The following is a 19,151-nucleotide window of genomic DNA, read 5'->3' as shown; positions in this document are numbered from 1 at the left end:
TGGCCTCCCGTCTCAATTGGAAGGTGCAGAGATTCGTGTCCAGGACAACAGATCCATGGGCAGACATGTCAGACGTGCTGGTGGCTCTGTGGGATCAGTACCAGCTGATCTATGCCTTTCCTCCACTGAAACTGTTACCACATCTGCTTCGCAGAGTGGAGGCCGAGGGGATCCCAGTAATACTGATTGCCCCAGATTGGCCCCAGCGTCCCTGGTACTCAGACCTAGTGCGCCTGGTGGCAGACGCTCCTTGGCGACTGCCGTTGCGAGAAGACCTTCTGTCTCAAGGTCCGATGCTCCATCCTGCTTTACCATCGCTGGCTTGGTTATTGAGAGCAAGGTGTTGAGGAAATGGGGTTTGTCGGACTCGGTGATCCCAACTATGTTGAGAGCACGGAAATCTTCTTCTCGGAAGATATATCATCGTACCTGGAAGGCTTACATCTCCATGTGTGAGGAGAAAGGATTTCTTTTCTATATCCAGGATCCTGCTGTTTCTTCGGCAAGGAGTAGACCAGAGCACCATTAAAGGACAAATATCAGCTTTGGCTGTCTTTTTTCAGCAACCCCTGGCGTCTCAGTCTCTAGTGCTTTTGTCCAAGGGGTCCGACGTGTTGTTCCTCCGGTATGTCCACCGTTACCCCCGTGGGATCTGAATCTGGTGTTGGCACTGCAAAAACCGCCATTTGAAAATATCAGAGAGATTCCTCTGTTGACTCTTTCTCAGAAAGTGGTCTTTCTAGTGGCCATCACTTCCACTAGGAAGGTTTCGGAACTGGCGGCCTTGTCCTGCAAGTTGCCCTATCTGGTTATCCACAAGGATAAGGTGGTGTTGTGTCCGCTACCTTCTTTTCTGCCGAAGGTGGTCTCGGAGTTTCACATCAATGAGGACATGTTACCATCTCTGTGTCCTAGGCCCTCCATTCCCTGGACGTGGTTTGGGCTCTGAGGGTGTATTTGTCTGTCACGGCTCCCTTCCAGAAGTCAGACTCACTGTTTGTTTCGGTGGCTGGTCCAAAGAAAGGCATGGCGGTCTCGTCGGCCACCATTTCCAGGTGGATCAGGCAGATTGTAGTGCACGCCTACGCCTTGAAGGGGCAGGTGCCTCCCTTTTGGGTCACGGCCCACTCCACAAGGGCAATCGGAACGTCTCGGGCCTTCTGACATCAAGCGTCTGTCACTCAAGTGTGTAAAGCGGTGACCTGGTCGTCTGTTCACACTTTTACAAAGTTTTACAAGGTAGATGTCAGTGCATCGGCTGATGCCTGTTTTGGCTGCATATTTGCATATGCAATGTTTCCTTTTTCCCTGTTTTTTTGGGTAAAAACGCAGTACCTTTAAGTTAATACACTGTTGCATTTGTTACCCCAGTTTTGGCTCTCTGTTGAGGAGCACTGTTTTGTGGTGTTTTTTTCCCACACACTGTCGATTTTGTGGGTAAAGTTATACTACCGTATTTTTCGCTCCATAAGACGCACCTGGGTTTTAGAGGTTGAAAACAAGAAAAAAATATATTCTGAACCAAATGGTGTACTAAAATATTTTCCAGTGCCCATGAAATGCAGAGTGACCATTACCATAGAAAGTATTGGCAGGGTATGGAGGGATGGCTGTGACTGCACTTGTCACAGAGCAGCGCTGTGGGCACTACAGATGCAGCCCAGAGCACTGCTGCCATCCGATCTCTCTCCTCCACTGTACAGATCTGTACACAGAGGGGAGAGAGGAACCGTCATGACGCCGGTTTGTTTACAAGTGATCGCTCTGTCATTTGACGGAGAGATCACATTGCAAACGGTGGGTGCACTAAGATGGCCACCGCTCCGGAGCTAGCCTTTCCTAAGGCCGAGGAGTGCGGTGGGGCCGTGCCAAGCGTATATATTCGCACCATAAGACGCAGGCACATTTTCCCCCATATTTCTGGGGGAAAAAAGTGCGTCTTTATAGTCCGAAAAATACGGTAGTTCCCACTTGCCATGATAGATGAAGTTTTTATGCTGTTTTCCCACCCCCTCGTTTTGGCACTGCTTGGGGACGTCCCACTGGCTAAGAGAGGAGCTGTGTCAGTCAGTGAATATAAGAGAAAATACTCACCTAAAATCCTTTTCTCTGTAATTTACCGACTGACACAGCACCCGCCCCTCCTAATTTTCTTTACGTTATACTGCTTGTTGACGTAAAGAGGGCTGCATGGCAGGCTGGGTTGTTACCTAGGGGACCGCCCCTTGGGCAGAACTAAAAGTTCTGTTTTTCATAACATGTTATGCCTAGTCTTCTCCTAAAGGTGGCGTAACAACCCAATGGCTAAGAGAGGAGCTGTGTCAGTCGGTGAATTACAGAGAAAGGGATTTTATGGTGAGTACAAAAATCCTATTTTTACACATTACTTTTCACCTTCAGTGATAGCGCGGGAGTGTTCCTTTATTATAAGTATTAACCCAGCCTTAGACAACCTAAACTGTTGTAGGTTATACATACAGTGAGGGGAAAAAAGTATTTGACCCCCTGCTGATTTTGTACATTTGCCCACTGACAAAGAAATGATCTGTCTATAATTTTATTGGTCATTTTATTTTAACAGTGAGAGACAGAATAACAACCATAATATCCAGAAAAACACATTTCAAAAAAGTTATAGATTAATTTGCATTTTAATGAGTGAAAAGGGTATTTGATCCCTTTGCAAAACACGACTTAGTACTTGGTGGCAAAACCCTTGTTGCCAATCACAGAGGTCAGATGTTTCTTGTAGTTGACCACCATCACGCATCTCAGGAGGGATTTTGTCCCACTCCTCTTTGCAGATCCTCTAAGTCAGGGATATGCGATTGGCGGACCTCAAGCTGTTGCAAAACTACAAGTCCCATCATGCTTCTGCCACTGGGTGTCATGCTTGTGGCTGTCAGTCTTGCTAGGCCTCATGGGACTTGTAGTTCTGCAACAGCTGGAGGTCCGCTAATTGCACATCCCTGCTCTAAGTCATTAAGGTTTTGAGGCTGACGTTTGGTAACTCAAACTTTCAGCTCCCTTCATATATTTTCTATGGGATTAAGGTCTAGAGATTGGCTTGGCCACTGCTTTGTGTCCTTGGCTGTGTGTTCTGGGGCATTGTCATGCTGGAATACCCATCCATGACCCATTTTCCATGCCCTGGCTGAGTGAAAAAGCTTCTCACCCAAGATTTGACGTTATATATGGCCCCCCACCCATCGTCCCTTGATGTGGTGAAGTTGTCCTGTCCCCTTAGCAGAAAATCACCATCAAAGAATGTTTCCACCTCCATTTTTGACAGTGGGGATGCCTCCCTTTAAGAGAGTGCTCCTAATCTCAGCTCGTTACCTGTATAGAAGACACCCGGGAGCCAGAAATCTTGCTGATTGATAGGGGAAATCTTGCTGATTAACTCCACTTTTGTTAAAAGAGATTCCCCTCTGGGTGATCTATGTACATTGCAAGGATTTTAACAAACTTTGTTGCAGTCCTACCTTTTGTTATTCTGAAGTAATCCCTGTGTGTTCCTCTGTGCCCACATGGGGAAGTAAGTCTAATGGGAGTAGTTTCATAATTACCAATCAGCTGTGCACCTGCAGGGCCTGCATCTTTTTAACCATGATTACCTATTGGGAGTATCTCACCAAAAATTACATTTGTGTTGGAGGGGATGCCTAAAATCTGACTTGTATCTTAGAGCAGACTTCTGGGAAAATGGGTGAGCCAATCACACAAGCAGGAAATGACATTTCTGGGGAACGTTCTGTATACAGAACACCTCCAGGTTTCCATATTGCATTTTCAGAAAATTACAGCGGCTGCAGATTGAAAAGGGAAAGGTTAATTTTTAATAACATTCAATTACAATATGACTTGCGTAGCAATTGTCTACACTATATTATTATTTTCTTTCTTTTTTTTCACACAAAAGTGGAGTTTGCTTCTATCTTCACCTTGTTCAGTTAAAGGCTGATTGGTTATTATGCACAGCTGCTCCAGTTTTTATAAATGTTCCTCAATGTATCTGGTAAGAATGCAGCAGAAGGAGACAGTGCACAAAGTCATTAAAGCAGAACTAAAACCATCGATTTAATGGTTACACACAAATCCCAGTGCTGGCACTCGTGCACGCGATCGCACCTGCCAGCCATGCGCATCAGATCTCCCACCATGCAGCGGGTGCATGTGCCACTGGTGGCCAAAAAAGGGTAGGATGTACCTATATGGGGTTTGACCCAGGAGAGCCATTCGACCGCAGTATATCTGTATGAGCTGGGCTCTGATGTATAATAGATAGACTGATAGGGCCCTGAAGGTGGAGGGGGGGGGGGGCGGGGGGACGACTCTGATGTAAGAGGGAACTGATAGGGCCTTGAAGTGGGGGGACTCTGATGTAAGGGGAGACTTTGATAGGGCCTTGAAGTATAGGGGGAACTCTGGTGAGGTCCCTGAAGTGAGGGGGGAACCTGAGGGGGTCCCTGAAGTGAGGGGGGAACCTGAGGGGGTCCCTGAAGTGAGGGGGGAACCTGAGGGGGTCCCTGAAGTGAGGGGGGAACCTGAGGGGGTCCCTGAAGTGAGGGGGGAACCTGAGGAGGTCCCTGAAGTGAGGGGGGACCTGAGGGGGTCCCTGAAGTGAGGGGGGAACCTGAGGGGGTCCCTGAAGTGAGGGGGGAACCTGAGGGGGTCCCTGAAGTGAGGGGGGAACCTGAGGAGGTCCCTGAAGTGAGGGGGGAACCTGAGGGGGTCCCTGAAGTGAGGGGGGAACCCGAGGAGGTCCCTGAGGAGGTCCCTGAAGTGAGGGGGGAACCTGAGGGGGTCCCTGATGAAAGGGGGGACTTTGACGGGGACCCTGATGTAAGGGGGGACTTTGACGGGGACCCTGATGTAAGGGGGGACTTTGACGGGGAGACAGGGGAGATAGGGCCATGAAGTACTGTATAGTGGGGAATATGGTGGGGTCCTTGAAGTGAGGGGGGAATCTGAGGAGGACCTTGATGTAAGGAGGACTGTGATGGGAACTCTGTTGTAAAGGGAGCCAAACTCCACTCAAGTGAATAAGGCTGTGCCGCAACCATGTGCAATAACGCGGTCGTGGCAAGATAGTATGGGCTAACAGGAGGCGAGGAAGCAACAGTATGCCTCCGAGCCGCCTGTCAGCCATTCCTAAAAAGAAAACCCCTGCGGATTACATCATAAGCCAGTGTTTCATACAAAAACGCTCCAGAAAAAAAAAAAAACAGACAAAAAGATATTTATTTTTACAGTCTACAAATTCATTCTTTACAGATTAAAAATATTATTTTGCTACATATCAAACACACAAACAGAACTGGAAATGCTATCAAACCTTCACACATAGAAGAGATTATTACACACGAATGCAGTTTTTTCTAATACACAACCAGCTATACAATGAAAGGATCCAGATCTGCAGCATCTCAGCCTCTGAAGTACACTGTCGCACATAGTGGAGGGGGAACAAATCAGGGCCCAAAAAAATGAACCAATCAACTAGGAATTAGTGATATCAGTTAGAAAACCAATGGGCCCCACTCATCACTTCTTGCTGCCATTGCCTGGCTGTATTCTAACAAACTATACTGGAAACAAAAAGTGAAATAATCTGATTGGTTCATATAAGCAGCAAGAACCTTTAAGGTACTTATAGAGAAGATACAGATTTGGTGGGACCGGGGCCAAATCTAATAGGGTCAGGATCGCAACTGAAAGATGCAAATAAGGACTTTTTTATAGGAACTCTCAAACATTATATAGATATATATATATATATATATTGTCTTTCATTCTTAATTTGGAGTTGTAGATAAATAACACTAAAAATCTACAATTTTCCCATTGGTGTTACTATCCAATGCTGCTGTGGTCTAATGTCTGGATTCAGGGCCGGTGGCTTCTACACACCAAAGGATCTCCACAGTTTCCTTGGTTTGTGATGGAACTAAAAGAGATCCAAGATTAAAGCACCACACCACAGGTAATAGTCCAGATATCTACTTATTTAAATACAAGATCAAGTTAATTTCAATGCAATAGCAGTTCTACATGATTCTAGCATTGAAATGTATGGCGTGGGTCTGTGTAAGTACATATACTCCGTACCTGGTGATCCCTGTGGAAGCAGAAAATCACAGCAGTGGCCTTCACTACTACATTGATCCTCGCTGCCTTCCAGGTCCCGTGCTAAGCGGCTGCCCTGCTGCATAGTAACCACAAGGGGTCGCTCAGCACAAGTGCCATTCTGAATATGCATTACATTTGTTTTCAATGAATGCAAAGTGTTCTCTGGTTGGAGAAGATGGGGAGACAGGGAGGTAATGCCCCAAATTCCACCTTGTAGAGATTAATTCTCTCAGTATAGGCTTTAAAGTGGTTGTAAACCTCACACATGAAATATATTAAAGCATATCCATCTACAGTGTCTACGTGTCTCAACCCAGAGCACGGTCATTTCTGTTTGCTGCTTCCTTCCTCTGCTGAAATCACTTCTGACCAGTTTTCCTGACACCAAGAAAAAGAAGGGGACAGGGGAGGAAGCTCCAGCTGATTGGCTTTCAGCTCTGTTCCTGTGTGTGTGTGTGTGTGTGTGTGTGTGGGGGGGGGTATGGGGTGGTTTCTTCCCTCCAATCACTGAGCGCCGCAGAGTGTATTTTCAGCTCTCCACACCCTTTTTTATGACATCCCAGACAAGCTTTCTAAATTCTGGACATTGAACAGCTGTGGAGAAGACTGCAGAGAAAAAGATACAACTCTATGTGTATCACCCGAGGCCGGTAACTTAACTGGGCATATGTAAGGGTTTACAACCGTTTTAAAAGTGAACCTTCCAAAGCAAACAGAAGGTCCACTTTTTATCAGACCCCCCAAAACACTAATGGCTTTTAAAAGCCCCTTTGTAAACATATCAATACTCCCTCCCTGTGCTGAGATGGATTTCAATAAGCAGATAACTGTTAAAGTGTTACTAAACCCAGGAGCCTGCAATCACTATATCTGGTCTCCCACAGTATACAGAACATGGAAATGCAATCATTTTAGTAAACTGATAAATACAGTTTCTCATCAGCAGTATATAGCAGTCTTGTGACTTCTTTCACTGTCCAGCCCAGCACTAGTTAAAGCTTGTAGGAGTTGTCTGACTGTCCTATGAGACTGCACAGTTCTGATAGGCCCTGTGTTGATCACATGCACCCCCTCTCTTGCAATACATACCAAATTGAGCATGTGCAGCCCGACTCCATAGACTGTGTGATCAGGAAATTATTAGGGGACAGTGGGAAAAGGGGAGGGGCAAACAGCCTTTTTACACAATGCGGAGGATTAACCCCTTAGGCTCCACAGTGTGTAACAAGCATGCTTTACTACATATACAGACTGATTTTATGCTGTGGATTTAGTAACACTTTGACACTGGCACAATCTGCCGCTATGAAACCTTTCTAAGCAGAATACAACAGATCTGTTTTGTATCTGCTTATCTGGATCCATCAAAGTACAATAAAATCTTCTGAGCCATGAAAAAAGGGGAGCATGTTTGACCTCCTGCAACAAGTCGGATGTTGTATTTGATCATTGTATGAACAATTAAAGCATTCTGGACTCTTTCACCATTGGTTCGGTGCAAGTGGTGTATGTACATACTTCGAGTTACTTTACTGGGCACTCAACAACAGGGAGCCGCACCACAGGAAGTCAGTTCAACGAACAATTATGGTCCTTTTTTGTTCTGGAACAAATAAGTGTTGGAAGTCCTAGAGCCTCTCCAATATATTATGGGGTAGAGTTACTAAAACTAGAGAGTGAAAAATCTGGTGCAGCTCTGCGTAGTAACCCAATCAGCTTCTGACTTCAGCTTGTTAAGCTTTGACAATAAAACCTGGAAGCCGATTGGTTGCTATGCACAGTTGCACCAGATTTTGCACTCTCCAGTTTTAGTAAATCAACCCCAATGTCTATGCAAGAGTAAAGCTGGGAGGAGGTGTAGGGGGTCGGTCTTGCACTGTCAATGCTTCCTCATGAATGAGAACGTTGTGCATATGAAGAAGCATCATCCAGCATGCAGCATCATCCTGCACATATAACTAGACAGGGAAGATGTGGAGGGCTGACAACACTAACCTGGACTGCAAATCAATGACGGCAATAGAACATTGTTGGCCCTGAACCCGAACTCTTGATCAATACTGGCAGCTCACAAGAGCAACAGGTAAATTGAAAGTATAGGAAACGATTTGAAAGTACTGTATAATATGAAAGTGGATCAATTATTATAAGAAGCTTGGGGCAATTCTTATTTTTAACTGGAATTCCATCTTAAATAAGAAAAACAAAAAATAAAAATAAAAAAATTGAGGCCTGTACACCATACGTGCTGCACCCATTCAATAGCCACAAATCACTGCTCACATACAGGTACGTAGAGGAAGGATCACGTCTGTCCATTAAGTGTTGAGTCGGCAGGACATGGCTTAGCTTGGGTGACCTACAATTGACCATAAAGTACAGTGTGCCGCCAATACCGTACGGCAAACTTATATCTATACAAAAAGCTCCACGTTCGCTATGCCAGTGGCACCACAACATATGGCTGGTGGGGGACACATTTCTGTCGCTCGTTGCAGGTGTAGATCCAGCGTGGACGGACAAACGACAAATTACAGTTATCATTGAGAGCCTGGCAAGGAAGAAGAAGAAGAAGTTAGTGAAAGCTATTAGGTGAGCACTCTAAATGACACTAACATACTAAGGTTGTAACAATACCTGTTTGTCACCTACAAGCACCTAGTACTCGCTGAAACCAATTACCGATACCTTTGTGGTGTGATTTGAGCCCATACAAAATAAATGGGCTCAAATCGCACTGCAAAGAATCGCATGTGATTTAAACAGGAATGGGGTGCCAGACCACACCTCCATCAGCCTTCTGATTGGCCACAGCATCCTGGACATCTGACAACTCCTTTGACAGATTGAGTCTCCTGCAGCATCTCCCCGCGGCTTGCCTGGATTCCTGCTTCACAGCACTTTCTCCAGCAGTTCTTGTGGGGACTGAACTTAGGCTCCAACAATGTCTAAATGCAATATTGTTCCATTTTAACCCTTTTATTAGATAAACATAAGAACACTATTGGTGGCTTGGCACATTTCTCTCCCCCTCCCCTGTTGCAGTGCAGGAAACCGCCTGCGATTTGGACAGAAATCACACCAGATTCCTGTTAGGCTGGGTTCACACTGCTGCGGGGGGAGATCCGGATGTGATTCGCACAGCAAATCACATCCGATCTCCGTAGCACTGCGAGTTCAGCCATACAGATAGTATGGCTGAACTCGCAGCTGTCCCGCAGCAAACTCGCACAGGACCCTTTTTTGGGTCCGCAACGGAATCGGATCGCATGGGGGTTCACACCATGCGATCCGATTCCTGTGCGAGTCGGCAGATCGCACTGCGATATGCCGACGGATCTGGGGGTGTCATTAACATATCATTGACACCCCCAGCCGTCCGCATAGGGCAGTGTGAACTGCCGGCGGGAGGTATGCGATGCGGGAAAACGCCGCGGATTCGCGGCGTTCCCGCATCGCAATAGTGTGAACCTAGCCTTATAATCACATGCGATTCTTTGCAGTGCGATCTGAGCCCATTCCTTTTGTATGGGCTCAAATCGCACCACAAAAAGGTATTGATTTTAGGTATCGGAGCATTTGTACGAGTACAAGTATTCATGCAAATGCTTTGTATCAGTATTGGTGCAACCCTATACCAAAATATTTATATAGGGGGAGGGGGGTAAATTGCCACTGCCCAGAGTCTGGTAGATATTGGTGTTCAAAAAAAGCAAGGAAAATTAATAAACTAAATCAGTGGTTATGTTAACAAAGATAAAAAAGAAAACCTATCTAGTGATGCGCACTGCCTCTTAAAGTCATAAACCACGTTAACAATATCATATGCAAATCCATAAAGTGCTATATGTGCTTGTAGTGCGAACAAATGTCCATCAAATCAGTCCATAGACCAGAGGAAAAAAAAAAAAAGTTTAGATTATATATATATATATACACACATATACAGAGAGAGAAAGACACACATGTATATATATATATATATATATATATATATATATATATATATATATATATATATATATATATATATATATATATATATATATACATATACACACATATATATATATATATATATATATATATATATATATATATATATATACACACATACATACACACACACGCAGTATATCCATCTCTATAATATATATAGATATGCCCCCCGACACCCAGTTCCCCTGCTGGGGATCCGATTGTAAGGTCCCCCTGTGATCAGCCGCTGGGGTTGGTACCCGGTTGCACTACCCCATGCTACCCACTTACACCCGCTGACTCATGTTTACGTGGGGGACACCTGTCCGTCTAGCTAGGAGTCCTAGCTGAGGGTCCCGGGGTGCCGAGTACTGGACATAGACACTGGGAGGTCATTTGGAACTGCCGCCTTGCGGAGGACCCTAATTTGTGGGGGTGGGGGGTTATGGACTTTCAGGGGGGTGGGTGCGGAGCTGGCGGCTCCCTTTCTGGAACCGACATGGAGGTCTCCTTGACTGAGAGACCAGGTGGGCAATGGTGGGCCCTTGTCTGATGTTTGTGGGGCGGGGGCTGTGGGGGTGAGGGTTGTTGGTTGTTGATGAGGGGGGGTTTGGAGTTGTGTTCTTCTGTTGACACCGCGCAGGCGATACACGGCGTCCATGCCTATGAGTAGATTTGTGTGGATGGGGTCGTGTGTCGTCTGGGGGGGATGTACTCTCCCGGCCTCCATGTTTCTTTATGATGTTTGCGGGGATGGAGGGGAGGGGAGTTGGGAATGTATTTCTTTGTTATGATCCTGCTGGTTACTCTTATGTTTTTACTTGCTCATTCCTCGACATGTTTTAGTTTTGAACAGGAGTTGTGCATCTTGTGACAGTAGCACTGTAGGGTGGGAGCCGGAAATTGGGAGCTGGTTGCCTCATTCCCTGTCCGGTTCGCTTCCCCCAATAGGCTAGCATGTTGTGCTAGAGGGCCAGTTTTGCCCTCGACGCACTATATGCACATAACTGTATTGATTCTTTTTGGAGGTGTAGGGCACTAGGCCCGGCCTCCGACAACTGTTCTACTTTTTTCTGTTCTCTTTTTGTTTCTTTTCTTATGCTCTCTGCTCTACACCCCCTCCCTCCCCTTTTTTCTCCTGCCCTCTCCCCTCCCCTACCTTCCCTCTGTTTTTCCTGCACCCACCTTTCCTCCCCTTCCTGCCAACCCCCCTCCCCTTTTTGCTGGGATCTGCGTCCCCCTTTCTCTCCCTCACCTGGCCATGGCCTCACCCCACCTTCACCTTTTATCGCTTAACGCGAAGGGCCTTAATACACCAGAAAAACGGCGCATTCTGTTAGCGGACCTGCAACGGTCACATACGGATATTGTTTTTATACAAGAGACACATTTTAAACCTAATGCCCTACCGTACCTACGCAATAGACACTACCCGTTCGCATACCACTCTGTCAATCCGATGGCTAAATCAAAGGGGGTATCCATACTTCTCTCCCACAAACTTCCATGGAGATACCAGGACTCCCTGATAGACGAGTCTGGCCGTTATATTTTTTTGAAGGGACTCATTGGCTCAGTCCAAGTGACCCTGGCAACTATATATGCACCTAATGATCTCCAGGCCACTTTTGTGGAGGGAATTATGGAGAAGCTGCAGGACTTCAAAGCAGGACAGCTGCTACTGGGCGGGGACTTTAATGTCCCCTTAATACCGTCTGTGGACACCTCGGCTGGTCGTACTTCCATGCCGGTGAGTCAGCTTAAGCGAGTGGCGAAAGCGCTACACAACTCCCAACTGATTGATGTCTGGAGGCTTCAGCACTCCGGAGAACGGGACCATACATTTTATTCCCCTGTACATAGGGTTTACACACGCATTGACTATTTCATGATCCCGCACTCCCAACTACATGCAGTGGTGCAATCCTCTATCGGAAACAGGACCTGGTCGGACCACGCACCGATATTCCTGACCTACAAACTGTCTGACGCCCCTTCCCTGGCTACCAGATTCTGGCGCCTCAATGAAAGCTTACTACAGACACCAGAGGTGATGGAAGACGTGACCACGACCCTGCGTTATTATTTCCGGGAAAATGATCTCCCGGACTGTGATCCAGGTATACTCTGGGAGGCTCACAAAGCAGTGGCCAGAGGCGTCCTAATTAACCACTTCCCGACCGCCGCACGACGATGTACGTCGACAGAATGGCACGGGCAGGCATAAGGGCTTACATGTACGTCCTTGCCTGCCCGCCGGTCGGGGGCCCGATCGGGCCCCCGCCCGGTGCCTGCGACGGTCGGTATTCGTTCGGGAGCGATCCCGGACAAGGGGACGGCCATTCATTCATGGCCACCCCCTCGCGATCGCTCCCGACGAATGAAAATGTCCCGTGACATCATTTCCTCTCCTGTAATGTAAACACAGGAGAGGAAGTGATGTATTCTCTCCTCCGTGTCGGTATTTTTCGTTCCGGCACCGAGGAGAGAGGTTCGGTGAGTTGCACCAACACACCACACATACAGTAGAACATGCCAGGCACACTCACACCCCCCCTTTACTCCCCGATCACCCCCCAATTACCCCTGCCCCCCCCAGTCACAGTGACACCAATTGCTTTTTTTTTTTTTTTTTGCATTGGTGTCATTTGTGACTGTAATAACTGTTAGGGCAGTTAGGGTTAGCCCCCTTTAGTTCTAATGTGCCCCCCTAACCCCCCCAATAAAGGTTTAACCCTGTGATCACCTCCCGTCGCCAGTGTCACTAAGGCTGGGTTCACATTGCAGCGGTTTATGAGAACTAATGTGATTCGCACCGCACTGCAGTGCAAATCACATCCGATCTCTGTGCGATTCGAGTTCAGCCATACAGATAGTATGGCTGAATTCGTGTCGCACCCGCCGCAAATTCGCACGGGACCCTTTTTTTGTCCCGCAGCAGAATCGGATCGCATGGGTGTTCACACCATGCGATCCGAGTTTGCAGATCGCACTGCGATATGCGAACTGATCTGGGGGTGTCATTAACATTTCACTGACACTCCCAGCAGTTTGCATAGGGCAGTGTGAACTGCCGCCGGGAGGCATGCGATGCGGGAACCCGCCGCGGATTCATGGCGTTCCCGCATCGCTCCAGTGTGAACCCAGCCTAATAAGCGATAGTTTTTCTGATCGCTGTATTAGTGTCACAGGTGACGCTAGTTAGGCAGGTAGGTATTTAGGTTCGCCGCAGCTTTTTATAGCGCCAGGGACCCCCATATACTACCGCATAAAGCCCCCTGATTGCCCCCTAGTTAACCCTTTCACCAGTGATCACCATATAACTGTTACAGGTGACGCTGGTTGGTTAGTTATTTTTTTATAGTTTCAGGGCACCCGCCATTTATTACCTAATAAAGGTTTAACCCCCTGATCACCCGGCGGGTGTCATTTGTGACTGTAATAACTGTTAGGGCAGTTAGGGTTAGCCCCCTTTAGTTCTAAGGTACCCCCCTAACCCCCCCAATAAAGGTTTAACCCCGTGATCTCCCCCCGTCGCCAGTGTCACTAAGGCTGGGTTCACATTGCAGCGGTTTATGAGAACGGATGCGATTCGCACCGCACTGCAGTGCAAATCACATCCGATCTCTGTGCGATTCGAGTTCAGCCATACAGATAGTATGGCTGAATTCGTGTCGCACCCGCCGCAAACTCGCACGGGACCCTTTTTTTGGTCCGCAGCAGAATCGGATCGCATGGGTGTTCACACCATGCGATCCGAGTTTGCAGATCGCACTGCGATATGCGAACTGATCTGGGGGTGTCATTAACATTTCACTGACACTCCCAGCAGTTCGCATAGGGCAGTGTGAACTGCCGCCGGGAGGCATGTGATGCGGGAACCCGCCGCGGATTCGTGGCGTTCCCGCATCGCTCCAGTGTGAACCCAGCCTAATAAGCGATCGTTTTTCTGATCGCTGTATTAGTGTCACAGGTGACGCTAGTTAGGCAGGTAGGTATTTAGGTTCGCCGCAGCTTTTTATAGCACCAGGGACCCCCATATACTACCGCATAAAGCCCCCTGATTGCCCCCTAGTTAACCCTTTCACCAGTGATCACCATATAACTGTTACAGGTGACGCTGGTTGGTTAGTTATTTTTTTTTATAGTTTCAGGGCACCCGCCATTTATTACCTAGTCTCACTAGTGTACCCCTAAATTTAGGGGTGTCTACTTTCCAAAATGGGGTCATTTGGGGGGGGGTTTGTGCCATCTTGGCATTTTATGGCCTTCAAAACTGTAACGCCCTTAGAAAGCCTGAAGGCGGTGCTTGGTTTTCGGGGCCCCGTACGCGGCTAGGCTCCCAAAAAGTCCCACATATGTGGTATCCCCGTACTCAGGAGAAGCAGCAGAATTTATTTTGGGGTATCATTTCACATATGCCCATAGCATGCGTGAGCAATATATCATTTAGTGACAACTTTGTGAAAAAAAAAAAAAAGTTTGTAATTTTCCCGCAACTTGTGGCAAAATATAAAATATTCCATGGACTCAACATGCCTCTCAGCAAATAGCTTGGGGTGTCTACTTTCTAAAATGGGGTCATTTGTGGGGGTTTTGTGCCATCTTGGCATTTTATGGCCTTCAAAACTGTAATAGGTAGTGAGGAGTGAAGTCAAATATTTACGCCCTTAGAAAACCTGAAGGCGGTTCTTGGTTTTCGGGGCCCCGTACGCGGCTAGGCTCCCAAAAAGTCCCACATATGTGGTATCCCCGTACTCAGGAGAAGCAGCAGAATTTATTTTGGGGTGTCATTTCACATATGCCCATAGCATGTGTGAGCAATATATCATTTAGTGACAACTTTGCTTGAGGCAAAAAAATAAAATATTCAATGGGCTCAACATGCCACTTATCAATTTCCTTAGGGTGTCTACTTTCCAAAATGGGGTCATTTGGGGGGGTTTTGTACTGCCCTGCCATTTTAGCACCTCAAGAAATGAGATAGGCAGTCGTAAACTAAAAGCTGCGTAAATTCCAGAAAACGTACCTTAGTTTGTAGATGTGACAACTTTTGCGCAAACCAATAAATATACAGTTATTGACTTTTTTTTTTACCAAAGACATGTGGCTGAATACATTTTGGCCTAAATGTATGACTAAAATTGAGTTTATTGGATTTTTCTAATAACAAAAAGTAGAAAATATCATTTTTTTTCAAAATTTGCGGTCTTTTTACGTTTATATCGCAAAAAATAAAAATCGCAGAGGCAATCAAATACCATCAAAAGAAAGCTCTATTTGTGGGAAGAAAAGGACGCAAATTTTGTTTGGGTACAACATTGCATGACCGCGCAATTACCAGTTAAAGCAGCGCAGTGCCAAATTGTAAAAAGACCTCTGGTCATTTACCAGCAAAATGGTCCGGTCTGTAGGTGGTTAAACATGGGGTGCGGATTAAACGGGAACGCACTAAACTCCTTGACCAACTATTAGAGAAACTGCATGTTCTGGAGGCCAGACACAAACATGCCCCTACACAGTCCTCTGATACTGACCTACAAATTACACGGAAACAAATCACGGACATTCTTCATTATAGAGCCAAGGCGGCCATGCAATCCTGTCGTAAGCTGACCTATGAAGCTGGTGACAAATGTGGGAAACTGCTGGCGCGGCTAATAAGAGAACGTAAACTTTTGACGTATATCCCCCACGTTGTTACGCCAGGGGGACGGAAAGTTACTATGCCTCGGGGTATTACCCAGGAATTCCGTGATTTCTATTCCGGTCTCTATAACCTCCGGACTGACCCCCCACCACAGACAGCCCTGACCGATTATATTGTGTCGTCCCAAATGCCCTCCATTTCGCCGGAAGCCAAAGAGGAACTGGAATCCCCTATAACTTTTCTGGAGGTTAATAGAGCCATAGGAGCCATGAAGCTGGGGAAAGCCCCGGGACCGGACGGCTATACCCTGCAATACTACAAAAAGTTCTTAGATCTACTAGGTCCGCCCATGCTCAGATTATTTAATGCACTAGGCTCGGGTGGCGGTTTGCTAGAGACTCCCTGAATGCCCATATCTCGGTGATCCCTAAAGAAGGTAAGGACCCTACGTCCTGTGGTAGTTACCGGCCGATATCCCTTCTGAACATAGACTTGAAAATCTATACTAAGATCCTAGCCACGAGAATAGCTGCCCACCTCCAACATTTAATACACCTAGACCAGGTTGGTTTCATCCCCTCTAGAGAAGCACGTGATAGTACCACGAAAGTTTTGAATCTACTTCATGTGGTGAGATCCGCAGGAACCCCATGTGTCCTGCTAAACACAGACGCCGAAAAGGCCTTTGACTGTGTGAACTGGTCATTTATGTTCGCAGTACTCCGTCATGTGGGGTTGGGGGAGAGAATGCTCAATAGGATAGCTGGGGTTTATTCTGACCCCACGGCCCAAGTTAAACTTAATGGGACCCTCTCGAGCCCCTTTCCGATAACGAATGGGACACGACAGGGCTGCCCCTTGTCCCCTCTCTTGTTTGCATTATCCCTGGAACCCTTTTTGGCCACGGTCAGACTGAACCCCGATATACAAGGGGTACGAATCGGACAGTCGCAGCATAAGACCTCGGCTTATGCTGATGACATGCTTTTTACGTTGACCAATCCGGGGATATCATTGCCAAATCTACTTCGGGAATTTGAGAAGTATGGGAGGTTATCTAATATGAAGATAAACTTCACCAAATCAGGGGCTATGGGACTTTTGATGCCACCACGATTGCTGTCTACCCTGCAATCTACCTTCCAATTTAAATGGACATCCACCGCCCTGAACTATCTTGGGACTCACATCCCATCTCACCTATCGGACCTGTATGAAAAAAAATTTCCCCCTCTTCTTTCAAGGGTGAGGCTGCTCTTGGACTCATGGCAAAAAGGGATTTACTCATGGTTCGGTAGATGCAATTTGCTGAAAATGTGCATCCTGCCCAAATTTTTATACCCTTTTCAGGCCCTACCGATTAAAATCCCGTCTGCATACTTTAAACAAGTACAGGCGATATTTACCCGTTTTGTCTGGGCACAGGGGCGGCCTCGAATACCACGATCCCAACTCTCTCTCCCGAAACCTTATGGGGGATTGGCACTCCCGGACGTTCAGCAGTATTACTCTGCTGTACACCTAGGTACGATATTGGATTGGGGCCGCAATCTTGATACTAAGTTATGGGCACAAATTGAGCAACAACAATGCCCTATTCCGTTGAGGACAGCTCTCTGGTGCAGGGAGGCACTGCCACGAGCAGTGAAATGCCACCCCATCATAGGTAACACGATCTCCCAAGGCGCAAAGGCGGTGCTACAAAAGTCCCTGATGACCGCGGCGTCACCGTTGACGCCGATCCTGGGTAACCCTAGATTTACACCAGGTTTGTCGAATATACAATTTCAACCGTTGTGGAACTCCAATCTCTCTACGGCCTCTCAGTTCGTCATACGGAGTAAATGGCCTTCCATCCCGGACCTTATGGACCCTTCTGGGCCGTACCGCCTGGATTTCTGGAACGCCACACGTCTACACCACTTTCTTCATTCTATCCCGAACCCTTTAGACCACGCCAGGCCACTTACGGCATTCGAGGAATACTGCTCTGGCACTGAACCGATTTCCCGAACCCTTTCTAAAATGTATGTCCTACTTAATACACCTACACAACCACCACGCATCGCAGGTCTCACAAAATGGGAGACGGATCTGGGCCGCACCTTTACACAAACACAAATTGATAATATACTGCGGTTCGCTCTGCGGTCCTCGATATGCACCAAAACACAAGAGACGAACTATAAAATTCTTGTCAGATGGTACTTGACGCCTAGTCGCCTACACCTTATCTACCCTGACGCATCTGAGCGCTGCTGGCGCTGTTGCGAGGAAAGGGGCACTATTTTTCACATTTTCTGGTCCTGCCCCAGGCTCTCTGAGTTTTGGGCGGCGGTCCGGACCATCTCTCAAAAATTTACCGAGTGGCAAATCCCTAATGACCCAGCCTTCTTTTTACTGCATGTTTCAGACATTCCCCCTAGGAAATACACACGATCGATACTACGTCACCTAACGAATGCAGCCAAGTCCTGCATCCCCTTGCTTTGGAAACAACAGACACCGCCTTCCGCGGCAATGTGGATGCGGAAGGTGGAAGATATAAACAAAATGGAGGATCTGGTGCTTACAGCCCAAGATCGTCAGGAGGCATATCGCAAGACTTGGTCTCTCTGGAATGCGTTTGTATACTCAGACGAGGGCAAAATCCTGTTTGGCAACTAATTGACTTACTACTTATATGAGGCATACCGTGTGGGAGACGCTGATCCCACCCCTTCCTTCCCCCGCCCCTCCATACCCACCACCGCCTTCCCTTGCCTCTCCATCTCCCCCCCCCACCCCTCCCCCCCATCTCTCCTTCTTTTCTATTACTCTTTTACTCTTATCTCTGTCCTCACTCTCTTTCTTGGCCGCGGTCCCAAACCTGCTCATGAGGTTCTTATGCCGAGGCGCGAGATTAGGCTTCGGCATGTCTGATTTATAGGGCATGGCAAGGGTATCCTTACCGGTACTGGCCAAGTGGGTTTTACCTACGAGGCCGGCAGACAGGACATGTTAGATTGATGGATTATATGCTGCCATGCCAGTACACGTATAGCGAGTTTGTGAGGCTGCGACCTCTTTTCTTTTCGTTTTATTTATTATTGTTTGTTTGGGGGTCTTCCCCATATGTGTGTTCTTGCTCTTCAAAAAACTAATAAAACTGATATTTGCAAAAAAAATATATATAGATATGCGTGTGTGCAAAAAAATAAAAAAATAAAATCACAGTTCAGAAAATATGTAGTGACCTTCAAACTGACTTGTGCCAAAAAATAAAAAAGCATAGTTCAAGAGACATATAGTGACTTCCAAAGTGACTTGTGCTTGGACCAACAATATATTAGTGAAGAGTTGAGTGAATTCCACACGTGCTCCCCTCTGGATTCCACACTCACCAGAGAGA

The 19,151-nt window shown here is 46.9% G+C and overlaps 1 protein-coding gene across 1 annotated transcript in view; it reads right to left on the bottom strand.

Moving 5' to 3' along the window:
- Positions 1-5,225: 5,225 nt before the first annotated feature.
- Positions 5,226-19,151, bottom strand: part of XRCC1 (X-ray repair cross complementing 1) — a 50,944-nt gene continuing 37,018 nt past the window's right edge. Inside the window, exon 18 of the mRNA XM_077456701.1 lies at positions 5,226-8,683. Coding sequence (XP_077312827.1) covers positions 8,570-8,683 — 114 coding nt within the window. The 3' untranslated portion in view covers positions 5,226-8,569. The remainder of the gene's footprint in view (positions 8,684-19,151) is intronic.

The sequence above is a fragment of the Lithobates pipiens genome, unplaced genomic scaffold (genome assembly GCF_037356315.1).
Source record: "Lithobates pipiens isolate NorthernLeopardFrog02 unplaced genomic scaffold, aLitPip1_a1.2 Scaffold_27, whole genome shotgun sequence".
NCBI lineage: Eukaryota > Metazoa > Chordata > Amphibia > Anura > Ranidae > Lithobates > Lithobates pipiens.
Note: the sequence above shows the minus strand (reverse complement) of the source record. Positions and strands in the feature narration are given on the sequence as shown.